At 43.7% G+C, this 24,768-nt stretch overlaps 1 protein-coding gene across 1 annotated transcript; it reads right to left on the bottom strand.

Annotated features, from left to right (window-relative positions):
• Nucleotides 1-259: 259 nt before the first annotated feature.
• Nucleotides 260-24,768, bottom strand: THSD1 (thrombospondin type 1 domain containing 1). The gene is made up of 5 exons (XM_075592016.1): nt 24,478-24,768; nt 21,604-21,755; nt 15,161-16,117; nt 5,404-5,562; nt 260-3,240 (listed from the first exon to the last, which is right to left on the bottom strand). Exons 2-5 carry the CDS (start codon nt 21,662-21,664, stop codon nt 1,853-1,855), a joined length of 2,565 nt encoding a protein of 854 aa, XP_075448131.1. The 5' UTR covers nt 21,665-21,755; nt 24,478-24,768; the 3' UTR covers nt 260-1,852.

The following is a 24,768-nucleotide window of genomic DNA, read 5'->3' as shown; positions in this document are numbered from 1 at the left end:
ACTAATAAACAAAATAGATAGAGTTACCGGTGCACACATCAATGAACGAAAGGCTGCATCCAATCCCCGGTACAAGATGAAGATGGAAGACAGGGCACACGGATTTGAAAATAACAAAAGTATTTATTTAAAGCTAACACAACATTTCGACCTAACTGGTCTTTGTCAAGTGTAAGCCACTTACACTTGACAAAGACTAGTTAGATCGAAATGCTGTGTTAGCTTTAAATAAATACTTTTGTTTTTTTCAAATCCATGTGCCCTGTCTTCCATCTTTCATCATTTACAGGTCTTGTACAGCGGTGTAACACATTTATTATAACTTAAACATATACGTTTGTTATCTCAGAGCTCCACTTGGAAAAACAGAATATGCCTATAAATGAATTAATACAGTGTGTTTCAGCGGTTTCAATGGCCATGAAAATATTGTTTTGGAATTTTACTATTACTGATTTCCCCTCATTAATATATATATATATATATATATACACACACTTTCTAAGGTAAGGTTTTGGTGGCGTATTACTCTTGTTCTTTGCAGACCCTTCTGAGATGAATTATTTTTTCTGCAGTCCTAAAAGATTGTGGCCTATATTTACTTAACAGTATGGAATAGCTCCACCTATTAAAAAAAAAAAAAAAGGACCTATATTTTATATTATCTATATAATATTATCTATTTTTAAAGGTAGTCTACATTTTTAGGGCCTGGAAAGAAATCATTTCTGAGATGTAACAAAGTAGGGGGTATTATTTTGAGTTGACAATGGACCCTGAAAATAATGAGTTCAATTGTACAGGGCTGATTTCTTTGTGTTGATATTAACCAATAATGCAGATTGTGTGTCGATATTAGAATCATAATGTTACTAAGAACAAATACACATCGAAAAAGAACATTCTCTACAGAAACATTGAGTTTAATCCTCATCATTCTATCATAAGACCCTCCCCCTCATCCCCCCCGCAACAAAAAAACAAACATTTTATGCATGTGCACCGTAGGGATCACGACACAGAGAGATGATATGGAAAACACTTTGAAGACACATGGTTATGATGGGTTCTATACTCAATGCTACCATAGTGGATACTTGATTTCAATATGTGAGTCACAATGGTTTGGGGTTTAACACATTATAACAATAAAATATTATTTGGAAGATCCTAGCCTGGAGTGTTTCTGGTTTTGAGTCATTGAGTCTTCACCCCGAGACATGGGCTCATTGTGAAATTGCTCTGCGGGATTACAATATTACGGCAGACGAGATGATGCACGATATAGGGACAAAATAACATTCATAAAATGTAACAGTGGTTAAACATGAAGGGAGGTTGGTAATTAAAATATATACACTAGACCAGGAGTGGCCAACTCCAGTCCTCAATGGCCACCAACAAGTCAGGTTTTAAGGATATCCCTGCTTCAGCACAGGTGGCCCAATCAGAATCACTGAGCCACTGATTGAGTCACCTGTGCTGAAGCAGGTATATCCCTAATATCGACCCTGTTGGAGGCCCTTGGGGACTAGAGTTGGCCACCCCTGTACCAGAGTTTCAAGTTTTTTCCCAAATACACATGGCTGCAATGACATAAAGAAAGTTGAAGACGGGAAAGATTATTGAAGGAGGAAGTATAGGATTAAATTGTAAAGTGAACGGGGCCACATCAAAATCTCAGCTGCAATAGAGAGTGAAAATATGCTTTGACTGCACAGCATCAGCAACAAATGTTAGACAATTTTAGTTTTACAACTAAAAGCAGCTTCACTGAGCAGTGATTGTTTGGTGACCCCAGATCCTACTGTGTTGAACTAAACATTAGAAACAATATTTTCAATGGTTAAGATCATATCACCAGTCTTTCAACACTTAATGTGCTTGTTTCATCCTCTTCATTAGAAGCAAAATATCCCGGCAGGTCAATCATCCGTTGCTCAGCTTCTGTGAGTCCAAATGTTGTATTGTCATAAAAAGAGTATTCTGTTCCCCGAGGGAAGCTCTGGCACTTTTCTCTTCTGTGCTGTGCAGGAGTAAGAGCACTGTTCCTCTGGTAACTATCTTTAGGGGAACAGGAGACGTTCTGGGTCTTGTTCAAAGACGTCTTATCAACTGGGGAAGGGCCTTTCCTTATTCTGTTTTGCTCTGGCCTCTCAGCCTTTGATGCCCTCGCAGCAAGATAACGGCTGCCGATTAAGTCAGGTTTCCTCTCCACCGGCTGCATGTACTGATTTGTTGTGCAATAACCAGTTGCCCCGACTGTTAAATCGGCTCCTCTGAAAATAATTTTTGGACTTTGATCCGCTCGTATGGATTTATGTTTAGACCGTTCTACTGCAGAATGCTCCCATGTCCTCGTTCTAGAGTTATAAAACATAGTTTGCCTTGGAGAAAGGGTTGAGAGGCTTCTTTCCCTGTGGGGTTTGTTATGTTTGGTTTCATGAAAGCTAGATGTTCTCCTGAAGTTAGGATTTTTTTGATAGCCCCTCTCAAAATGCTTTGTATTAGTATCTTTGTTCTTAGCCTGGGATAACCTTGGCAGAGTCTGGCTGGGGCTCATACCAGGGCAAACCTGCAATGGTGGGAATGCCGACTTTGAGCTAGGCCTTTCACCATGACTTCGGGCATAGACACTCTTGTGCTCTAAAAACGGAGACTGGATCCTGAATTTGTTTGCAGTGGCCTCCTCTGAATTGTCTGTGACCAATGGTGGAGTCAATGCGTCATCTACCGCAGTGTCTGCCATTGGATTCGGTGAAACCTGATACACCTTTGTGGCTTCAGTTAGGCCCCTTTGTTTCATTTCTTTCAGCTGCTGCTGTGCCAGACGGTAACTGAAAATGGGTGGAATTATTTTCTGAGCATTTGATTGTGAACCATCATTTTCTGTTATGGCTTGTTCTTCCGCAGCACACACACTTGGCCTGTAATTCAAAGGTATATGGACTGCCTCCTCCTCTGCGTTTTCCTGCAGACCTTCCCCTGCATCAGAGCAGCTCTCCCTCAGCTGAAAGATATTTTCCTCGTCGGAGTTCTTACGACAGTTGACTGAATGGGCAGAGCTGTGTCTCATCACTGGACTGCACTTCTGAGCCTTGCTGCGCTTCCTCCACACAGTGATCAGAATGGTGACAATGATGATGAACAAGCATAGAGAGATACCAGTGATAGTTACTATGTTACTTGCTTGAGGGTCATCTTTTGTATGTGTGGTAGACTTGCTTGAAGGTTTCACAGCTATAACGAGAAAATTTAGCCAAATATGACAATGTGTCCATTATCCCAAAAGGAACACATTAAAGGAAGGTGTAAGGCTAGGGGTGGCCAACTCCAGTCCTCATGGGCCACCAACAGGTCAGATTTTAAGGATATTCCTGCTTCAGCACAGGTGGTGCTGAAGCAGGGCTATCCCTAATACCAGGCATGTTGGTGGCTCTTGAATACTGGAGTTGGCCACCCTAGTATAAGGTTATACAAGGTAAGGAAGTCAGATTATCTTTTGAGCAAGATTTTTCCTCTTATGTAATTTCTAAATATGTATATAACACTTAAGGGCAGTGCTGCCGAGAGATTTCCCGGGGCCCAGGACTAGAGTTATGATCAGGGCCCCCCGCAACCACATGTGACAGCGGTCTTGCGAGCACCCCATTTCGCACCTCGCGAGCCCCTCCTCCTCCCATGTATTTCTCTCCTCCCCGTCTCACTCTTATCCCCTCTCTTCCTCACTCCCTCTCTTACACCCACTCTGTCCTCTCACTCTCCCCCCTCTATCAATTACACCACTCTCACTCAATCCCACTCCCTCAATCCCCCCTCCTCACACTCATTCTCTCCCTTCTTCCTGGTCACACAATCCCCCCCACAATAATTACCCAACCCCTCCCCCCCCACACAAAATACAAAAGCCCCACTCACACAAAATACATACAAAACCCCCACAACCCCCCAAATTCAACCCCCACCCCCAAATACATACAAAAAACTTCCCATTCCCCAAATACATACAAAAAACACCCCCCAAACACATACATAAAAAATCCCCCCAAAAATACAACCACCCACCCCCCAAATACATACAAACCCCCACTCAAATACATTTAAAAAAACACCCCCCGAATACATACAATCCCCCACTCCCAAATACATACAAACCCCCACCCAAATACATTTAAAAAAACACCCCGCAAATACATACAAACCCCCACCCCCAAATACATACAAACAAATCCCCACCCCCAAATACATACAAAAAAAAACCAAATAGATATTAAAAAAAAAAAACACCAAATCCATAAAAAAACAACCATCAAATACATACAACCCCCACCTACATACACCCCCCTCAAATGTGTACAAACCCTCACACCCCAAATACAAACAAAAATACCACCCCCAAATACATACAAAAAAAAAACACCCCCAAATACATACATAATACAGACTTAGCTACCTTGAGGATGGTCTCAGGCTTCTGGTGCCCCGGCCCTCCCCAGCTGTGTGGGCCTCACTCTCATGCCGGTGAGTGCCGGCGTCAGAGGCTCTGCGTGGGACAGTGAGGAAGGCCCGTAGCTGGGGAGAACTGGGGCCCGGTGGCCGAACAAAGAAGTTCCAGCTCCCGTTCCTCTCATTGCTGCCAGGCCTCTCGTTGCCATCAGTCCTCTTGTTGGGCTCAGCTCCCGCCGCACGCCGACGTCAGAGGCTCGGCGTGGGACAGTGTCAATGAGGGAGGCCCGAAGCTGGGGAGAGCCGGGGCCCGTCAGCAATGAGTAGGAAGGCGGCAACGACAGGACCGACAGCTGGGCAAAGAACTTGCGTTTGTAATATTGCCTTTTTTGCACAACCTGTCTCAATTTGGTCACTCACATGTACTTTAATTGCACTCATATTCTGGCACGTGGTGAATTTGTTTTTCTCAGACGCGCATTTCTCACAAATGCTTCTATTTGTGTCTGTTCTGCTACACGTTCATCGCTTTTTAATGTCTTTAATAAAAATGTTTTGCTTTTCATTATTTTGGTCCAATACCTTTCTGGAGCTGCAGAGGTTCCCTGCATTGCGTAATGTTGCAGATTGGCGTTATGGCCCATGTTGCATGACCGTATATTGGCGGTTATTATGATCCGTCATCTAACCCAGTGGTGCTCAGCTACAGTCCTGAAGCCCCGTCTTCCCCCCAACAGGTCAGGTTTTCAGGATATCCCAGCTTCAGCACAGGTGGCTCAATCAATCCCTGCTTCAGCACAGGTGGCTCAATCAGAGGCTCAGTCTTTGACTTGAGCCTCTGAGCCACCTGTGCAGAAGCTGGGATATCCTGAAACCCTGTCCTGTTGGGTGGAGGGGCTTGAGGACTGGAGTTGAGCGCCCCTGATCTAACCTGTATTACATAACCACTCCACATACTTGAGCAGTCCTCTAGAGAGCAGGATGAAGTCTCCTTCGGGCTTCCGCTGCAGGAAGGTTTTGCAGTTGAAGTTGTAAGACAATGTCTGTATCTCTCCCTCTGGCCTTCTCCACATGTGGTGCTGCACGGGCTCCAGGACTGCCACAGACTCCACGTCTCTGTAACGTCAAAACAACCACACGTTTGCTTACAGTCACAAACACAGTCACCCCCCGCTTCATCAAGCTCCGTTACAGGTTAACGCATTCACGTCAATGAAAGTTGACACCCGTTCAGGAGCATTAACCTGTGTCATAACGGAGATTTATCAGTCCATTAGTTTAATGGAGCTTTAAGGTCACTAAGGGACATGACGTATTTGAGGGTTGACATTTTTGATCACCCTAAGATCCGAAAAATGAACATGGTGCAGCTATTAGCCGCAGAAATCCAATATTTATTTCTAATCATAATGCAAAAGGTAGGAAATACTAAACCCTCATGCTGTACAGATGTAGTATTCTTCGTTCTATAAAGATGTCGTCTGAAACGGGTCCTACTCCCCAGCACCCATGGCAGTGAGATTGTGGAAAAAATGTATTTGACTCTGGCCCATAGAACAATAGTTGGGTTACGTCTTTGTGTCTGTGTGTGTGTATATGCATTTGTATATGTATACATTCACACTATGATGGGTATAATTGGATTTCTTTTTGTGTCCAGAAAAATCTTGGAAATCTGCCTTTGTAGAAGCTGATACACATTATCCATGTATTCCACACACATTCTGCTCATAACAAAGCTGAAGGCCTTTGTAGAAGCTTAAAAAAGGTGTTAATGAGCGATGTATTAATAATCCTACCTGTGATTTCACCTTTAAAGCATGTTTACTACTACTCAACTATGAATCTGTTAACGTGTGCATCACAGAGCCTCAGGCCACAGCAAAACATGCACATACTAGCACCACATCCACATATCAGCCCAATGGAACAACTATTAAAACACGGGACTCTTAAACCCAATGATTTTGTAAGTACACCCCATTGGGAAGTTGATTGGTTGGGGACATGTTACTTTGGGGTGGGCATGCATTACCTTGGGACAAGTCAATGGCATGGTCTTGTCCAAAAGAGGATGCTGGCCCACTGTGCATAAAGGATGGATGTGTAACTTTAATACAGGTCATCACAGACCAATAAGTCAAATACTTTCCCAACTAATAATGCTTTACTGGGATTTCAATGCAATTCATCTGTGATCTTTCAAGGGTTTTTTTTTTTAAGACTTTTATTCTGTGGTATGTTTTTTTTGCATGTGGCACACATACAGTAAGTGCCTCTCAAGGTGTTTGCCACAGAGTATAATGTGGAAGGAGGAAAGCAATGTAACAGCTACATGGTCCATTTAAAATAAATGCACAGGCAAGGTGATTAAGGGAAGCTTCCAAATAAAATGGGGTCACAAAATATAAACATGGCTATAGCGCAGACACAGATTCCAAAAACAAGAGGCCTACATGTCAACCCCGTGCTGACAGAGGTGCCGGCAACATATTGCAAAGCATTGCAGGCACCTCTGGTAGCAAAGGGGTTAATAAAACATGTGGTCACAACTGCTACTGTAATTTAGATATGTTTCTGGTACTTTTATGGGCTACTGATCTGTGTTTCAAATAATGTAAGAGAGCAGATGGTGACGTGTAGTATAGAGAGGGCACTAGCAGCAGAAAGGAGGCAGTATAGAGAAGGCACACGCAGCAGAAAGGAGGCAGTATAGAGAAGGCACTAGCAGCAGAAAGGAGGCAGTATAGAGAGGGCACACGCAGCAGAAAGGAGGCAGTATAGAGAAGGCACACGCAGCAGAAAGGAGGCAGTATAGAGAAGGCACACGCAGCAGAAAGGAGGCAGTATAGAGAAGGCACACGCAGCAGAAAGGAGGCAGTATAGAGAAGGCACACGCAGCAGAAAGGAGGCAGTATAGAGAGGGCACACGCAGCAGAAAGGAGGCAGTATAGAGAGGGCACCCGCAGCAGAAAGGAGGCAGTATAGAGAAGGCACACGCAGCAGAAAGGAGGCAGTATAGAGAAGGCACTAGCAGCAGAAAGGAGGCAGTATAGAGAAGGCACACGCAGCAGAAAGGAAGCAGTATAGAGAAGGCACACGCAGCAGAAAGGAGGCAGTATAGAGAAGGCACACGCAGCAGAAAGGAGGCAGTATAGAGAAGGCACACGCAGCAGAAAGGAGGCAGTATAGAGAAGGCACACGCAGCAGAAAGGAGGCAGTATAGAGAAGGCACATGCAGCAGAAAGGAGGCAGTATACAGAGGGCACTAGCAGCAGAAAGGAGTCCGTATAGAGAGGGCACTAGCAGCAGAAAGGAGGCAGTATAGAGAGGGCACTAGCAGCAGAAAGGAGGCAGTATAGAGAGGGCACTAGCAGCAGAAAGGAGGCAGTATAGAGAAGGCACACGCAGCAGAAAGGAGGCAGTATAGAGAGGGCACACACAGCAGAAAGGAGGCAGTATAGAGTCTCTTTACTACCTACTTTCTGCTGCTAGTGCCTTCTCTATAATAGCAGCAGAAAGGAGTCAGTATAGGGAGACTACGTGTAGTTGCCAGGGGGCTCCGGCATACCATAACCGGGGCTCACCTTCCCCGCCACGGAGCGGCAGCCTATGTTCACCTACAGGGCAATCTATGTTGAGACAGAGGGATATTGCTGGGTCTGAGTCACCCTGAGGGCTGGTAGGTGCATGATGCCTAAAGGGGGTGTTCTGGTTAACTTGTCCCAGGAACCCTTGAAGAGGCTCTGCGATGCCAGTGCCGAGCAGGGCGGCGTAAGGTACCGCATTGGTAGTGTCTGAGGAGGGGGCCTGATCCGCAGGTACCACTGAACCTCTGCTGGAGGAGCTACCATGGTATCACTAGCTGTCGACACACAGTAAACCACAGAGTGCTTGTAATGGACTGTGGACCGAGTGCAGCGTATCAGGAGGGAGCTTTGATATCATGGGGTATAACTTAGTCTCAGTAGACAGCTACTGTAATGTACTGTGGAGACCTACGAGGAACGGATTCCTAAAATGGTGGTTCCCGCCGAGACTGGGAACTGTGTGGGAGGCTTGCAGGAAAGTTGCATGCCTTATTCTTGCAAAGCTCTGCAAGGGTCTGGCACGAAAGCCAGGACCCCACCCAAGCGATGTGAGGAACCAGAGTCACGCCCTGTCCCAGTGTGCCCCTCCTCTAATCTCCACCAGAGGGAGGAACCAGATGTGGCCAACCACACCCTCAGTTCTTTGGAGCCTGGCAAGAAAGAGAAGCTATCTTACCAATACTCCTGTGCCTGTGCCTACATAAATACCTGACCATGGCCAGTGAAATGGACTTTGTCTATCGTCTACCAGGAGGCCACCTGGTAGTGAAGGTGGAAGGGAAGAGGTACCTTAAATGCCTTTGCCCCAAGTGCGACTTTCCAGGCAGCGACCTAATATGGGGCGCAATGTGTGCGTGATGCGGAGTTCGATTTCTGAAGCCGACGCTGCTATGGCCTATGGCTTTCACGGTGAAGGATGCGACTGCCCCAATACCTGGGTGGTCGATGCTGCTAAACCAACTACCTCAAGTCAGGAGATTCAAGAGGGCCCTCAGGAGAATAGTTCTGGGTGTCAGAGTACCCCGATGATTGAAGAACGTTCCGAGATGGTTCCAGACCCGGTCCCCGCAGAGGAACAGAGACGGTCAGGGAACCGGAACAAACCCAAGCACAACCAGGTAAGGTAACTGCCTGGGGTGATGAGGAACCGCTGTTGTTAGAGGCGCAGGAGACAGAACGAGCCTTGCCGATTGTCACGGACAACGCTGGAATGATCCAGTACTTCTCCCCTGTGGAAGTGTCCCTACCTTTGTCTAGTGCCAGTAGCCGTCAGTCATCCGTGGTGTTTCGGTCTGTGCCGAGTGCCCTTATCGATGCTGCAGATAAACAGACCATAACCAGTAGCTCCGAACGACGGCGGACTCCAGTGGTTATGACGGCGACGGTCAAGCCTGAGCTTCAGAAGAGCATCCTGATCGTGGAGGTTCCCAGCGGCCTTGCCTGTGATTCTACTACATATATGGAGGTGCCTTCCGGTGCTGATGTCCATGCGGATGGAGACAATGATGACGACACACCCATTCAAGGACCGGATGTGGACGTACTTCTGGTGCGGGACCTGGACTTGTACCGGGATCTCGCGAGATCCTCCAGCGATGACGTCACTACCAGCGCGACCGCCCGGGCAGATGAAGAATGTCTGATTCCCGCTCCGGTGAGTACCACTTCCACTAACATTATGGGGATCAATTATGCACTTTCTCCAGGCACGCCTAAACCGCAAGATGGCTCCGGTGAGCATTGAGGCTCTTACCCCGGAATATTTGGCCACATACCGAACATTTAAAGGCTCATAGGCCTAAGTCAAAGACAGATATGGAACCCAATATAGTCAGCATAGCGCTGGTATCCAGTCAGGGTGGGGTCAAAACCAAGGACTCTCATCGAGACTCTAAGGACTGTAAAGCCCCTTGCCCCTCAACTAGTACTGCTGCCCCTACTGTACTGTCCAGACCAACCTTTTTGAATAGCACCATGGGGTGGGCCAGGAGCCTGTTGAAACCAGCCGTTCCTTCTCAGAACTGGGATTGGGACTTTGGGGATGGGTTTCCGAGTGATGAGGAGATGGCACGCAGTGTCACTCCTGGGGGAAGTCAATATGAGATGTCGGTGAATTCTGACACCTCAGGTTTCTCTTCCCATACTACCTCCGGGTCGGGATCTACTAAGGCTGCTTCAGTTAAGTCCCTACCATAGTGGGATCCCAGGTTCCAGGGGTATGTCCCTTACATGCACCACACTAGATTAATCTTGGAAGAGGGTGACATAGTAGATTACTTGTGGGCAGGAGAGTTCGGCCCAGAGGAGACAGCTGAAGCAATTAGGCGCCGGGAGCATGAGATCAAGCTTGGGATAGTGCAGTCTAAGGGGGTAGTCTTACGGTACTGTGAATCACCCATACAGGAACCCTTATTCTGGGTCCTGCCAAGCCAAGCTGAAGGCCGTAGACTCACTAAGATCAGTAGAGCAGAGCGGCATGTGGTGTAGCGTTATAGACAGTCCCACAGATTCGAATACCCGTATGTGCCAGAACCTATCATGCGGGAAATTGATGAGAACAGGGAACAGTGGTTGATTGATGTAATTGTGGGCCTACATTACTGCTCATAGTAGGAGTACTTTCTACCATGTAGAGGAAAGGGTCGCTTACTTGGTAGGGGTGTGGAAAGTAGGAAGATCCATATACATGGACCGGGTAGAATATGTATCAGAACAGCAGCCTAAGAGGGTATTTTCTGTAACTGTGCCTGATATTACTGGGGCACTTGTTAACAATCCTGACCTGGAGCATTACTACTGAGTAATGAGGTTCTCCATGTTGGGAGAGACCTGTGGTTTTTCATGGAATGCTGTGATGTAATCAAAGTTATATGCCCTGTAATACAGAAAAGTATGTATCTTTTACATTGTGATTCTTATACTGTTGGTATTGATTCTCCTGTTCTGTTTAGGATATGCATCTGAAGGATGGTACCTACAAAATTCAGTCCCAGTGAGGACATGGGAGTTTCCACCAGAGGAAGAGTGTAGCCAGGACTGGTTCTTGGCTACCAGTCTGCCCTCACTGGCAGTAAGCCCTGGTAAGAGCAGGCCTGCCAGTACTTATCATGGGTTTTCCCCACTCCCAGTAGTGCCCTTAAGAGACAGTGGAGGAGGTGGAAACACGTCTGAGTTCACCCAATCCTGGGTCACAGCTGGTGCCCTCCTCCTGGCTGTACTTAAGGGGGTTGCCACCCAAATTTAGTTAGTGCCTCTCCCCACTTGAGAGGCAGGTCAGATACAGGTTGCCTGAATACTGGTCTTCTCTGTTCCTCTTCCCCTTGGGGGAGAGTGAGTGTGCACCTTTCCCCTGATCCTGATAGAGGATCAGGGAAGAGCAAGGACTGCTGTGGGGGCCCTTGTCCCGTAGTGCAGGTCCAGGGACCATCCTACAGCTGGATACAACCCAGAGACTGTATAGGGCAGAGGCCTGCTGTGACTGCATTGAGCTGAACAGAATAAACCGTTCCAATTATAATACCTCCTGCCTGGTGTGTGATCTTTCTGGGGAAGGAGAGGGGATTGTGTTATACCGTAGGAGATCGCCTCCATACATCTGGAGCCTGCGGCAGATGGAGTCGCTGTACCACTAGAGATCTATGTCGGATATGTACCCTAGAAGCTTGTCCTATGTCCCCACAAACATCAGGGGATGACTCAGTTACCAACAGGTAGCATGTACCACACACGCTGTAATGACAGAATCTCCCACCGGGTGGGGGAAACACCTTTACATTTGGAGGCGCTGCTGAGATACTGCACAACAGGACAAGCTTTCTGCGATGTGAGGCTGGAAGTTATCAGGTACGCTTTCAGAGCAAGGGCTGATAAAAGAGGGAGATGTTTAGTTGCCAGGGGACTCCGGCATACCATAACCGGGACTCACCTTCCCCGCCACAAAGCTGCAGCCTATGTTGACCTACAGGGCGATCTGTGTTGAGACAGAGGAATATTGTTGGGTCTGACTCGTCCTGAGGGCTGGAAGGTGCATGATGGCTAAAGGGGGTGTTCTGGTTAACTTGTCCCAGGAACCCTTGAAGAGGGTCTGCGATGCCAGGGCCGAGTAGGGCGGCGTAAGGTACCGCACAGGTAGTGCCTGAGGAGGGGGCCTGATCCGCAGGTACCACTGAACCTCTGCTGGAGGAACTACCACAGTATCACTAGCAGTCAACACACAGTAAACCACAGAGTGCTTGTAATGGACTGTGACCGAGTGCAGCGTATCAGGAGGGAGCTTTGCTATCCTGGGGTATAACCTACTCTCGGTAGACAGCTAACCATGTACTTCGGAGATTAACTTTTATTTCCCATTCACTTAAATGGAGCTGTAAGGTGTCTTATGGAGTAGCACTTCTTAGACCACATGATCCACTATCAGGGAAGAATTCACCTTATTCACACTGGAACAAAGGGCCAAGAGGTGGTATCTGAAAGAAACCTTCAAACTAGTCCCAGAGAACCTGAGGAAGCATTTCTACAAGGAGAACTTCGTTGAACATGGAACAGTTTTCCAACAGAGGTTGTAGGCGTTAAAATACGCTAAAATATGATTTGTTTCCATTTTCCAAAAATGTATTGTAAGTATTTAAACACACAGAGGTCAAATGGAGTCAAAGGTTTTGTGGCCGCATCACGAGTTGTTGGTGGGCTGTCCAGTTCTGTACTGCAGAGTTTCTGAGCAACATGAGTTAATGTGATGCATGTGTAGTGTACAAAGCAATCATGTAATACTGTATGTCACAAGTTATTTCATTCTTCCATGCATGCCTTTAAACAAACTGAGGGCCTGGCAGGGAAAGGTGAAGAAGAGGGCACTTTTCGTTATGGACGGGGGGGACGCATCCTGCTCAACATTAGTAACATCACACAAAAGTGGAATCCTCTAACGTTTCAGGTTACTACATTTATAAATGTACCCTGGCATTACAAATTATAGCCAGCTGACTTAACCCCTTTAATCCTGCGTGGACCTGGAACACATTGCTCTGTGCTAAAGGCCCCTCCAGCACTTTGGGGTTGGGTGTCAGTCCCTCTGATTTATCCCCTTTAAACATGTCAATGCCCACAAGACATTCTAAAAGGTATCACCAACAGAGAGGTATATATCAAGGTAGACAAGTGACCCTATGAATCTCTACCTCAACCATTTACAAAATTGGTCAAAAACAACATAATTATACAAAATCCCAAAAAGGCATATTTAATTGGATTAAGTGTTTTCCACACCTAGACATGGAGGAAGTCCTGAAAGGTCTAACCAAAAAAGACTTAAAGCATCGTCATCAGCATACTTTTATGAATTGGTTTACAAATTGACACACTTTGCAAACATGTCACCTTTGTAGACGATATATCGTGGGTCTAGCCAATAATGGCAACTGCTTGAAATGTAATTCTCCGCCTACATAACTTTTGGAAGTGTCCCAAAATGATGATGTTTTGGACAGAGGTCATAGAGGTAATACACAAAGTGTGTGGTATTGACCTAGCGTCAGTTCCTGCAGGTAACATACAACACAAGGTTAGTCTCAAAACACTCGATCCAACAAATAGAAAACATCGCCATACTGGAAGCTTTAGAAACGTCTACTATTAGACTCGAGATACAGGTCCACCCGTGAAACACGGGCACAAGAAAATGCTATTTATTTTAAGAGTGGAGTGGCTGAAATCAAGAGAAATAAATAAAAATATTGTGTGTCCAGAAGATCAAAGTGAACCCCTTCCCAGGGCCCAGTACCATGGTAACCCCAGACACTGCAGTAAACAAAGAATCCAATATGGCAAATTAATAATTTCTATGGTTATTCTTCTCATAAGTACGGGACATTTAGTTCAATCTTTTAGCCAAAACATGTTAAGCCTCCAACCACGTCAAGGTGACGCTATCAGCAGGTCCTACACTACCAATTTCATACTGTGTCCTTTTGTATTTCCTCCACTGCATAGAGAAAGGGTTCAAATGTAGATGTAATGTTAACCCTTTAGGCACCACATACATGTCACGCATCCCATACTATTAACTATATAATTGTTTTGTTTCCTCTTTTCTCTATGCAGTGGAGGACATCCAAAGGACACAGTGTAACAGTGGTAGTGTAGGTACCTGCTGATAGCGTCACCTTGACGTGGTTTCCGATTAACATGGTTAGGACAAAAGATTGGTACTAAATATCCCGTACTTATGAGAAGAAAAAACATAGAAATTAATCAAATAATTTCTCTTGTTCGATGTGCATTGGGGCGTCTTTGTTTACTGCTGTATATTTAAGGTCACTTTCCCAGTTCGTAACATTTTAATATATACATATAATATACATATATTATCCTGTGGGACAGGGTTTTGAGCTTGCTAAAATTGTGTATGCCAAACACTAGAGATTAGAAAAATAATGATTTTACACACACAAAAAAGAGCCAGACATGTTCAGGGGACAGGATACTAACATTACAGTATATGAGTTAAAGCTGCAGATCAAGCAATATCGTACATTGTTTTGTTTTTTTCATAAATCGGTTCTGTACTATGAGAAAATACTAATACCATTTTAAATTTATATATATATATTTTTTTTTTAAAGACATTTTTTATGTATTATAATGTAACAAGTATTTTTTGTTCCTATAGCAACTATTAACAAAGTCACATCCTCTTCCTCTTCTGAAACAGGTTCTGGGACACACCTGTTTGAGCCCTGTCCTCTCTCTAGCATGCACCAATTGTATCTAGTGACTGCCTGGTCACATGATCTTCCCCACAGAACTTTGCATCTTGGGTACTCTTCTGCTGCACTGACATAATTTAGTGAACCCCCAAGCCGAATCTGCGCCGATCGATCACAGGAGAACGGATCGATCGGCAACTTAGCTAATAACTTGTCAGTGTGTAGATTGTATTGTTGCACATTTTAAAGGGGAGTTTGAACAGTTGCATTAAACTCAGATACTTTATATTATATATGCTGAAATTAACTTAATGCCGAATGCTTGTTTATTTTCCTGTTCAATGGCAAAAGATAGAGCGATTATTTTTCATGAACTTCTGTAGCGCACTGAATTACCATAATAAAGGCCCATATACAAACCTATTTCTCTTCGTATCTCCATACATTCTTTATCTCTTGGAGTCTCGCTGGAATAAATGAAAAGCTCAAAACAGTACTTGTTTTTCCCAATATCAAATAAAGTGCACTTGAAGTGAGCAGTGTTTTCCCCTGTTTGCAGAGCAATTTCTGCTAATGAGGTAATACTTTCCTCCAAACTCCGTGGGGCCTCTTTGTAAACAACCATCTTCCCCTGAGCATAGGTACATGGGGGTGGTATTATAAGCACAGTCACTGAGGCATCGCACTTCTGTTCTGTTGCCGTTATGAGCTTATACTTAAATTTCTTAACAAGGTCAATGGGTCCCATGGAAGCAATTACTGAGTTAGAAAGCATGGACTTCATAGACACTGTGATGGCGGCATCAGGTCTTACAGATGCACATTCAAACTCCAGCCACTGTGATGTGACCATAGGGACTTTCTTGTGAGTTTTGTATGGCATGGCTCCATCAATGCTCAGTCCTTCCAGCTCTTGAAGGCTTGAGCCATGCTCAACCTCCAGGACCACTGCAGGGTCTGAGTCTGGGGGGACTTGGCAAAGTTGTTCATTGGTGAAAACCCCAATCCGAAAGGATGTTAGCACATCTTGTGATGTCCTGTTTAAATCAATGTGAAACATTGGCCACGTGACATTCAGTATGCTGCTCCTCAAGTGGATGTTGCTGCCGTTCTCTACATCGAGGATCATTTGAAATTGATAGGGTCCAGCTGCCATAAAATAGAAACACTCAAATTCTAGGCTTCCCTGTGTTTCATTAGCAGGAAGTTCTTTTTTTGTCACTGTCTTGTTGCTGCTAATGTCCAGCAGAATTATGCATATGTTCCTTGGTGTCACAGTACCATTGTCTGGGAGGTAAAAATCTACATACACAGTGTCTCTACTTAACGCTATGTGATGAGGATGTCTCAGGAGAAGATAATCAGCGTCAACAAAAACTGGAAAAAATATAAGATAGTTAGTATTAATGTAGGAGTTGTAGTTCTGATTGTTTCAGTTTGTAAAGGTAGCTAATGTGAATGGGTGATACGAATTACAAATATATATATATATATATATATTTAAAAAAAGGAACTGAGTCTCACTAGTATTAACCTGGAAACATACAAGTCAGGATGCACACCAAAGTGGAAGGATATTTATACGTATATGCAGTGTTCGACAAACCTATACATTTGCTCGCCCCGGGCGAGTGAATTTAACCCCCGGCCGAGTAAATATTGGCCCAAGCAGCACACGTTTGGTACTAGGTGGCGAGTAGATTTTTTTGTGTGGCGAGTAGATTTTTTGGTGATTTCTCAACCACTGCGTATATGTATATAAGTGTCAAAAGGAGTGCTACTGAGCATGGCCAAATGTATACAACAAAAGACAGAAAAGCACTATGCTCCATCCAATATGACAAAAATACACAGTGAAATACTTTATATATTCTCTTGAAAAAGGGTCATTTGGCCACACTCAGTAGCACTCCTTTTGACACTTATATATATATATTATGTGGTATGCTTTGGAGTTTCTTGAGGTTGCTGGGATTTGTGTGTTTATTAACTTTTTTCCAGCTGGTCTCAGCTGTTTGGAGGTTAGTGGCCCCTCCCCCCCAGGGTTTAAGCTTGCCCCTCCCCACTTTCTAAGTTAGCAGGTCTTTTTCGTGTTGCTGGGTTTGGACAGATCCAATGTGGTAATTCTCCCTCCAAATAGAGGTAAATGAGAATTTTAATCAGGTAGTGTTAGGACCTGCTAATGGTCATGCCTTGACGTGGCGTGCATGCTTATGACACTTTGGCCAAAGGGTTTAACTATATGGCCCCTTTTCAAGAGAATATATTAGTATTTCACTGTGTATTTATGTCATTTTGGATGTAGCATTGGGCTTTTCTGTCTTAGGAAGTATGAGAAACTGCATCCTTGACATGTAAAGTTTGAGTCAGTGGAGGCCCATCCAGGATGATATGGCAGAGAGATATTAAAAGATTTTAATCTGGACACCAGGTGTAAGGTCAGGGGTTGAAATATTAAAGTGTTGTGTTGTCAGCATAGAGGAGATATTTGAACCAAAAAGTTGTGATAAGGTCATCTAAAGAGTGTGTAGAGAGAAAAGAGAAGGGGCCCCAGGACAAACCCCTGGAGTATGCCGATTGAGAGATCGACGGAGGAGATGTTAGCAAAAGAGACACTGAAAGTACGATGGGAGAGGTAAAAGGAGATGCAGGATAGAGCTTTGTTATGGATACCAAGAGTATGGAGAATGTGAAGGAGAAGAGGGTGGTCCACAGTATCAAAAGCTGCAGAGACGTCGAAAAATATAAGCTGGGTGTAATCACCTTGGTCTTTGGAAGCATGGAGGTAATTAGTTATTATGGTGAGGGCGGTTTCAGTAGGGTGAGCAGTGCGGAAGCCACATTGTTGATGTTCTAGGTGAGAATTGGAGTTAAGAAAATGGTAGGGTCGAGATTACTATTTTTAACTAAGGCATAACTGTTGCATGATTAAGGAGGTGGGAAAGGTACCAGGGGAGAGGGAGAAGGAGAAATTGAAAATATGTGTGAATGTAGGGATTAAAGTGGAGACCTTATCTAACAATGGTTTACATCATCCCTTATTTGAAATGGACAAAGCACCACTGGAGAACAAAATTGTACGGAGTCTAGTGAACAAATAGTGAGTGACAAATAGAATTTTCACTGTAAATGTTTTAGATGGGAGAAAATAAGATACACTCTCTGTACAAATCTCCTATATATGAAGAGAAGAGAGCGGCATTCCAGAGGACTAATGAAAAATTACAACATTTATTGAAGACAATTGCTGTTTCGGTCAGTCATATAGACCTTTGTCAAGATACAGATGTGCACTCCTAACATTGCTTATATACCTAAAAGTGATTAAACACCTGTGATGTTAGCATAATCCCTCCTACTGACATCATTGCAATCACTGCCTGGTGTCAGTATCACATACCTCTAACTCTTTGCAACATAAGTAAACAGGTGGAGAGTTCAATCAATCTGTGTGATTATGTTAAAAAGAGAAGACATAGTTAACCCATAGATAAAACTTGTGCATATTGTGCATAAGACAATCGAAGTTCTTCATTAAGACCATGTGGATTTACAGAATCAAACTGGAAATCCATTGGGCTTCCCGTTGAAGCAATAGTTTCTTAACATCACCTCCTCTTGGTGGAATGTCCACATGCTGAATGACGTGACGTCACATGACCCTGCGGCATAATTTGACACAGGAGACAAGGTACGAGGGGGTCGTGAGCTGGGGGGGAGAGCAGGCAGGGGGCGTGAGCAGGGGGGGGAGAGCAGACAGGGGGGCGTGAGCAGGGGGCGAGAGCAGGCAGGAGGGCGTGATCAGGGGGGTAGAGCAGGAAGGGGGGCACAGGGAAAAAAGTTTGCGCACCCCTGACTTAAGGTACCTGATTAAATTAATGGCATTTAAATATCGCCAGTACCGACACTAACGACCCTGTGATTTTTTTGTAACCATATTGCTATTACATGGATTACATATTGATCAAATTTAATAAGTAACAGATCTTGTGAAGATAAGTCACCTGCTTTCTAACTATAGGCAGCAAGAACTGACACGAAAGGCTGGTATCTGGGTCTGAGCCAGATCGTGGTCCCAGGTGTTAACCTATTCATTGCGACCAGGCAGTTGAATCCACTCGTGCCCACACACTAAGCAAGACACATACTACTAAAGTTTGTTTTTTATACTATTAAAGTTTTTTCAAAATATAACCCTTTGTGCATCAAAGTATTTGAACTTGATGATCTTTAGGATTATTCTATATAACATTAACTAAGGTGCGGGAGTTTGTGGTTTATAATATTTTGAAACATATCAATATATTTTGTGAATCATATTAATATCCTATAACTGACATACATGCTGTATAGTGAAAGGAGAGACCACTTGTGCTTGAGAATGTCAAAGTTGATTTCAACTAATGCTGTACTGTAAAGTTTTGCTTTTCATTTCCCGTCGTTACTAGTGTAGTTTCATTATATTATTAGTTTTGACTAATGTCGTGATACACTGTAACCATCTATTCTATTAATATGTTACCTCTTATTCTGGATGAGAGCATTTTCTATTCCTTGTGAAAGCCTTTTTCCCACTGCTGGCTTTTAGGATGTACATTCGTATGTTAGATTTCATAGGTAGATTTCTATCTTCTAGTTTTATGTTTAGTCTCTTAAGATATTGATCTCTCTGTGGGGGTACCCCAGGGCTCTGTCGTGGGACCTATTATCTTTTCTCTGTACACACTCTCTCTAGGTGACCTAATAACATCTTTTGGGTTTAAATATCACCTCTATGCTGACGACACACAAATGTACTTTTCAACACCCGACCTTAAACCTGCTGTACAAACCAAAGTTTCTGAATGTCTCTCTGCTATATTATCCTGGATGGCCCTCCGCAGCCTTAAACTCAACATGGCTAAAACAGAGCTCCTCATACATCCTCCCAAACCTGGCCCTACTACCTCCTTTCACATTACTGTTGGAACTACGATCATTCACGCAGGAGCCCAAGCACGCTGCCTAGGGGTCACACTGGACTCCTCTCTCACATTCGCCCGTCACATTCAAAACATATCTAAAACCTGTCGCTTTTTCCTCCGCAATATAACAAAGATACGCCCTTTCCTCTGTTGCCCGACTGCTAAAACTCTAACTCAGGCCCTCATTCTCTCCTGTCTTGATTACTGTAACCTCCTGCTGTCCGGCCTTCCTGCCTCTCACCTGTCTCCCCTACAATCTATCCTAAACGCTGCTGTCAGAATCACTCTACTCTTTCCTAGATCTGTCCCAGCATCTCCCCTCATGAAATCCCTCTCCTGGCTTCCGATCAAATCCCGCATCTCACACTCCATTCTTCTCCTTACTTTTAAAGCTTTACACTCTTCTGCCTCTCCTTACATCTCAGCCCTAATTTCTCGTTATGCACCATCCAGACTCTTGCGTTCTTCTCAAGGATGTCTTCTTTCTACCCCCTTTGTATCTAAAGCCCTCTCCCGCCTTAAACCTTTTTCACTGACTGCCCCACACCTCTGGAATGCCCTTCCCCTCAGTACCCGACTAGCACCCTCTTTATCCACCTTTAAGACCCACCTTAAGACACACTTGCTTAAAGAAGCATATGAATAGCATTGTGGATATTCTGAACACGATACATAAAGCTTGGCCCCCTGCAGACGCACTTACCAGAACTCCCTCCTACTGTCTCTGTACGTTCTCCCTACCTACCAATTAGACTGTAAGCTCCTCGGGGCAGTGACTCCTCTTCCTTAATGTTACTTTTATGTCTAAAGCACTTATTCCCATGATCTGTTATTTATATTATATGTTATTTATTTGATTACCACATGTATTACTGCTGTGAAGTGCTATGTACATTAATGGCGCTATATAAATAAAGGCATACAATACAATACAATACAAGTGTAACTGTTACTTTATGCTGTCTTTTTGTTCTTGTTTATATGTTTGTGTGTTTGTTAAGTAATATGCACAAGTTTTTTCTTTGGGTCAACTATGTCTTCATTTTAAATAGTTTTTACAGAAGCATACAGATTGAATGAACTCTCCACCTGTTATACTGATGTTGCAAAGAGTTAAAGAGGTGTGTGGTACTGACCCCAGGCAGTGATGGCGATGATGTCAGTAGGAGGGATTATGCTAACTTCACAGGTGTTTAATCACTTTTAGGTATATAAGCAATGTTAGGCTGCGCTTATAGTTCCGGCGACGCGACTGTCGCGTCAAAACAAATGCACTGTCGCTGTCGTCGGCACTTATAGTGCACGCGACAGAGCGACAGTGCTACCAAAAATCTGGTAGTCACTGATATTTCATTTTTCGGCGACAGTCTCCCCTTTTGGCCAATCAGGAGCTTCTCCGTCCCTCTGCCTTCCCCCTTTATGACGTTGCTGGCCTTGTAGCCAGCGACATCGACTAAATTTGAAATGTAACAATCGCAATGGTGACGTCATCGGTCGCGTCGCCGTCACTATAAGCGCAGCCTTAGGAGCGCACATTTGTATCTTGGCAAAGGTCTAAGGGACTGACCGAAATGACGATTGTCTTCAATACATTTTGCCATTTTTCATTAGTCCTCTGGAGTGTCGCTCTCTTCTCTTCATATATAGGAGATTTGTACTTTGCCACTGCAAATGTTTGCCAGAATTCATGTAATCGACGGGTGTATACCATAGTGTGGGCTGCATGGCTCCATGTGGTGCTATCCCAGGACAGGATCCCAAGTGTCTAGTAATTATAGGGTTGGTAGGAACTCAGTTAAATGGTTTAAGGGCAGCAAAGATAGAACTAGAAGACTAAACCCTTCTGAAATTATTGTACAGTTCTACATTTGATTACTTGCTTTATATAAATATACATACCGTAATCCCAGAGAACCACCAGTAAAAATATATTGGTACAGCCTTTTAGTGTTTGTTTCATTCTGTTTATTGCAGGGTTACAGTCTGCTTCACTCCATGCTTCTCATCGACACATAGTATTCACAGCATATGTATGGCTGGAAGTATATTCCCTGAACATTTACAAACAAAAGAATGTTAATAGAATATTATAACATTAAGACAACATAGATTTTTCTTAAGTCAAAGTTTCTGGAAATGTTGTGTGCATCGCACATACCCAGAATGCATTGTACCTGGACACTTTGTTTCACCTACACACTGTGCTCTGCAATGTAATGTAATTTAACCTCCTTTTCTGCAGTTGAGAGACCATTATTACCAGCAATGCTAGTGGAAGACATTACCACAGAGGGCAAATCAGTTTTGTATTTCCAAGTCTAGGTGAAGTGCGAGTAATGTGCAAGTTGTAAAAGACTCGAATGAAGCAGTAATCTGATTTATTAAGCCATTAGGACACTGTTTAATATCTGACGAAGCCACTTCCTAGTGCTGGGGAAGAGATCTGAAGCATTCAAATAAAGGGGACTAAAATCTGTGCTGGGAGCTCCCCAATATGGAAAATATTATCTGTGTCCTATCGAAGAAGTCAAGGACCAATCATACATGACAGCGAAGTCACTGCATATGTTATAAGGAATGAGGGACACGTTATTTTAGCGTGTCATTTTAATGTCCTGATAATTATAAAATGATGCCAGATTTCCCCAACCAGAAGACTGGGATTCCACGGTGTAAGATCAGTGCCCAGTTCTGCAGCATTAAGGAAATCAGTGACCTTTGTATTAATTTAAATTAATAGAGGTTTTACAAACAAACTGAAAGTGAGTGGTATGGAACATGGGTCTTTTAGAATTAACTTAGTGTACTTTGCCACACAGTGTCAGTAAGCAATCTGGCAAGTCATTTTTATGAGTAACATGATGTTAAACGAATGTATCACGTGCTGCATTCATTTATTTATTTTCTACTGAATCAAACCAACCTGCTACATCAGATGGGATAAACTAAATCCCGTTGTTTAACAGATCTGTGTGTAATTTGGTCTTTTGACTAACAAATATTGTACATTTGTTTATTACCATTATTGTTATTTATTTTTCACATTTGATGCTAAAAACATCATAAGAAGATGCAGTGACCCAATTAAATCTGTGTTTTGCACAATACCGTTCATTTTGTTGGCTCCTCTGTTATGTTCAGCAGCATAAAAAGCACCAAAATAATAGCAGGCTGAAAAAAACAGAATGTGCTAATGAAATAAGAGACTTTTAATAACTGTATTTACAAACACGTTTTAATTGAGTACAGCTCTGACTATGTACAACGTGCTTTACATTACATGCCAACTAGTGTACAATACATTTAAACATAGATGCAGATTGCATGGATAAAAGGATGGCATATTCACTAGGATATTGAAGTGGGCCCTGAAATGCATCCTTCAAAAAGAGTTTGTAATTTGAGTTTTCAAGATGTCGAGAGAGAGAGCGCGCTTGGATGACACAGACACAAAAACACAATCATGGGTCAAAAGTTACCGGTTATCACATTGTTTTCTATTTGTGACTCACAGAAGCTCTAGGGATGATCGTTAATTTAACCCATTAACTGCCAGATGAATGGGTCATTTTGCAGGCCCTCTGGCCGTAAAAAAAAGTGTCAAAGGAAAGTAGAAAGATTGATTTAAGGGGAAGCTAAGAATAAGCTCAAATTGTGCAGAAAAGGATTCAACATGTTTTGTTGTTTTTGTTTTTTTTTTTTAAAAGAATCTTCACAGTTATATATACACATGTTGTCAGGCCCCTTATATTTCATGTATACAATCAATGAATACCAGGCAGAAATTGTGTTTCTGATTTCATGTGACTTGGGCACTTCAGAGACAAAGATTACAGAACTCCAAGCCGGGCACACAGATGCGCTGGGATTGTTCCATCCTGTCAGTTGCATTCTATTGTACGTTCTTCTGAATAAGAGTTTGTTTGTTATTCTTTCCTAAAGTCTAAGCCTAATACATGGGCAGCATGTTCGTCCAAATGTCCAAATGTACAAAAGTACTCGTGGCCCATGAAGTTAGTCAATGTACCCACAATGTGCTCGCCGCTGTGTGCAGGACTGCAGATGAGCCCGGTGACCAGCACGTGGGAGAGCTAGTACAGTGCCGTATCAGACACTCACACGCTCCCACATCACATGTAGCAGCTACACGTTAGTAAATAGCCATCAACGTAATATATTCAGTGCAAAGTGTCGAAGACCTATAGTTACCACTGGTTTAAGGCACATTTACATCGCATGCCATTTTCATTTGATATATTCCAAATGAAGCCATTTGAATAGGCTGTATGGTGGCTTCCAGTGCTATAATGTGTCTTATTGAATAGCGCTGCTTAGTAAATAAATAAATACAAACTGCAGCGCAACAGAAGAAAAACATATTATTTGTATTAACCATGGCATCAAAACTTAAAAAAACACAACCAACTAAATACATTTGCAAAACAAAGATAGATAACAATAATATGTTCTTGTATAGCGCTGCTAGTTTTATGCAGCGCTTTACAGAGACATTTTGCAGGCACAGGTCCATGCCCCGTGGAGCTTACAAGTATGTTTTTGGTGCCTGAGGCACAGGGAGATAAAGTGACTTGCCCAAGGTCACAAGGAGCTGACACCAGGAATTGAACCAGGTTCTCCTGCTCAGTGCCAGTCAGTGTCTTTACTCACTGAGCCACACCTTCTCCCATTTTAATAGTTACTTGCTTTGAGGACATACAAGTCTTTGCTCGTCATACCAGGCACGATACCGAATGCCAGAAACAGAAATCTTACCCGCAGTGAAACACACATCAAGCCAAACAGGAGATCTCGCTGCACCCGACTAGCTCTGCTTTCCACCGTCTTCTCCGGGCGCAGAAGTCTTAGTCTTCCAATGGAACGGCCATGCTTTTGCGCTCTTTAGTAGGCAGAGTTTTAGACGTTTCCATGTTGCTATAGCGCGGTTTTGACTCATTATCTGTTTGCAGTGGGTAGCAAGATTCGGTTCACCAGCTTCTGCAGACAAGCTCCTGCTAATACAACCTCCTCCCTGAAGGAAGGGAGGAGAGGGGAAAGGATGGTGAA

This window comes from Ascaphus truei, chromosome 3 (genome assembly GCF_040206685.1).
Source record: "Ascaphus truei isolate aAscTru1 chromosome 3, aAscTru1.hap1, whole genome shotgun sequence".
In the NCBI taxonomy this organism is placed as follows: domain Eukaryota; kingdom Metazoa; phylum Chordata; class Amphibia; order Anura; family Ascaphidae; genus Ascaphus; species Ascaphus truei.
This window is presented reverse-complemented; position numbering and strand designations above follow the sequence as displayed.

Excerpts from the sequence above, each read along its gene's own strand:
- THSD1 (XM_075592016.1), bottom strand. The coding sequence starts at position 21,664 with ATGAAACAAACACTAAAAGGCTGTACCAATATATTTTTACTGGTGGTT. Across the intron at positions 5,563-15,160 it reads GGAGATACGAAGAGAAATAG|AGACGTGGAGTCTGTGGCAG; the intron begins GTTTGTATATGG and ends TTGACGTTACAG. Across the intron at positions 3,241-5,403 it reads CTCTCTAGAGGACTGCTCAA|CTGTGAAACCTTCAAGCAAG; the intron begins GTATGTGGAGTG and ends TTCTCGTTATAG.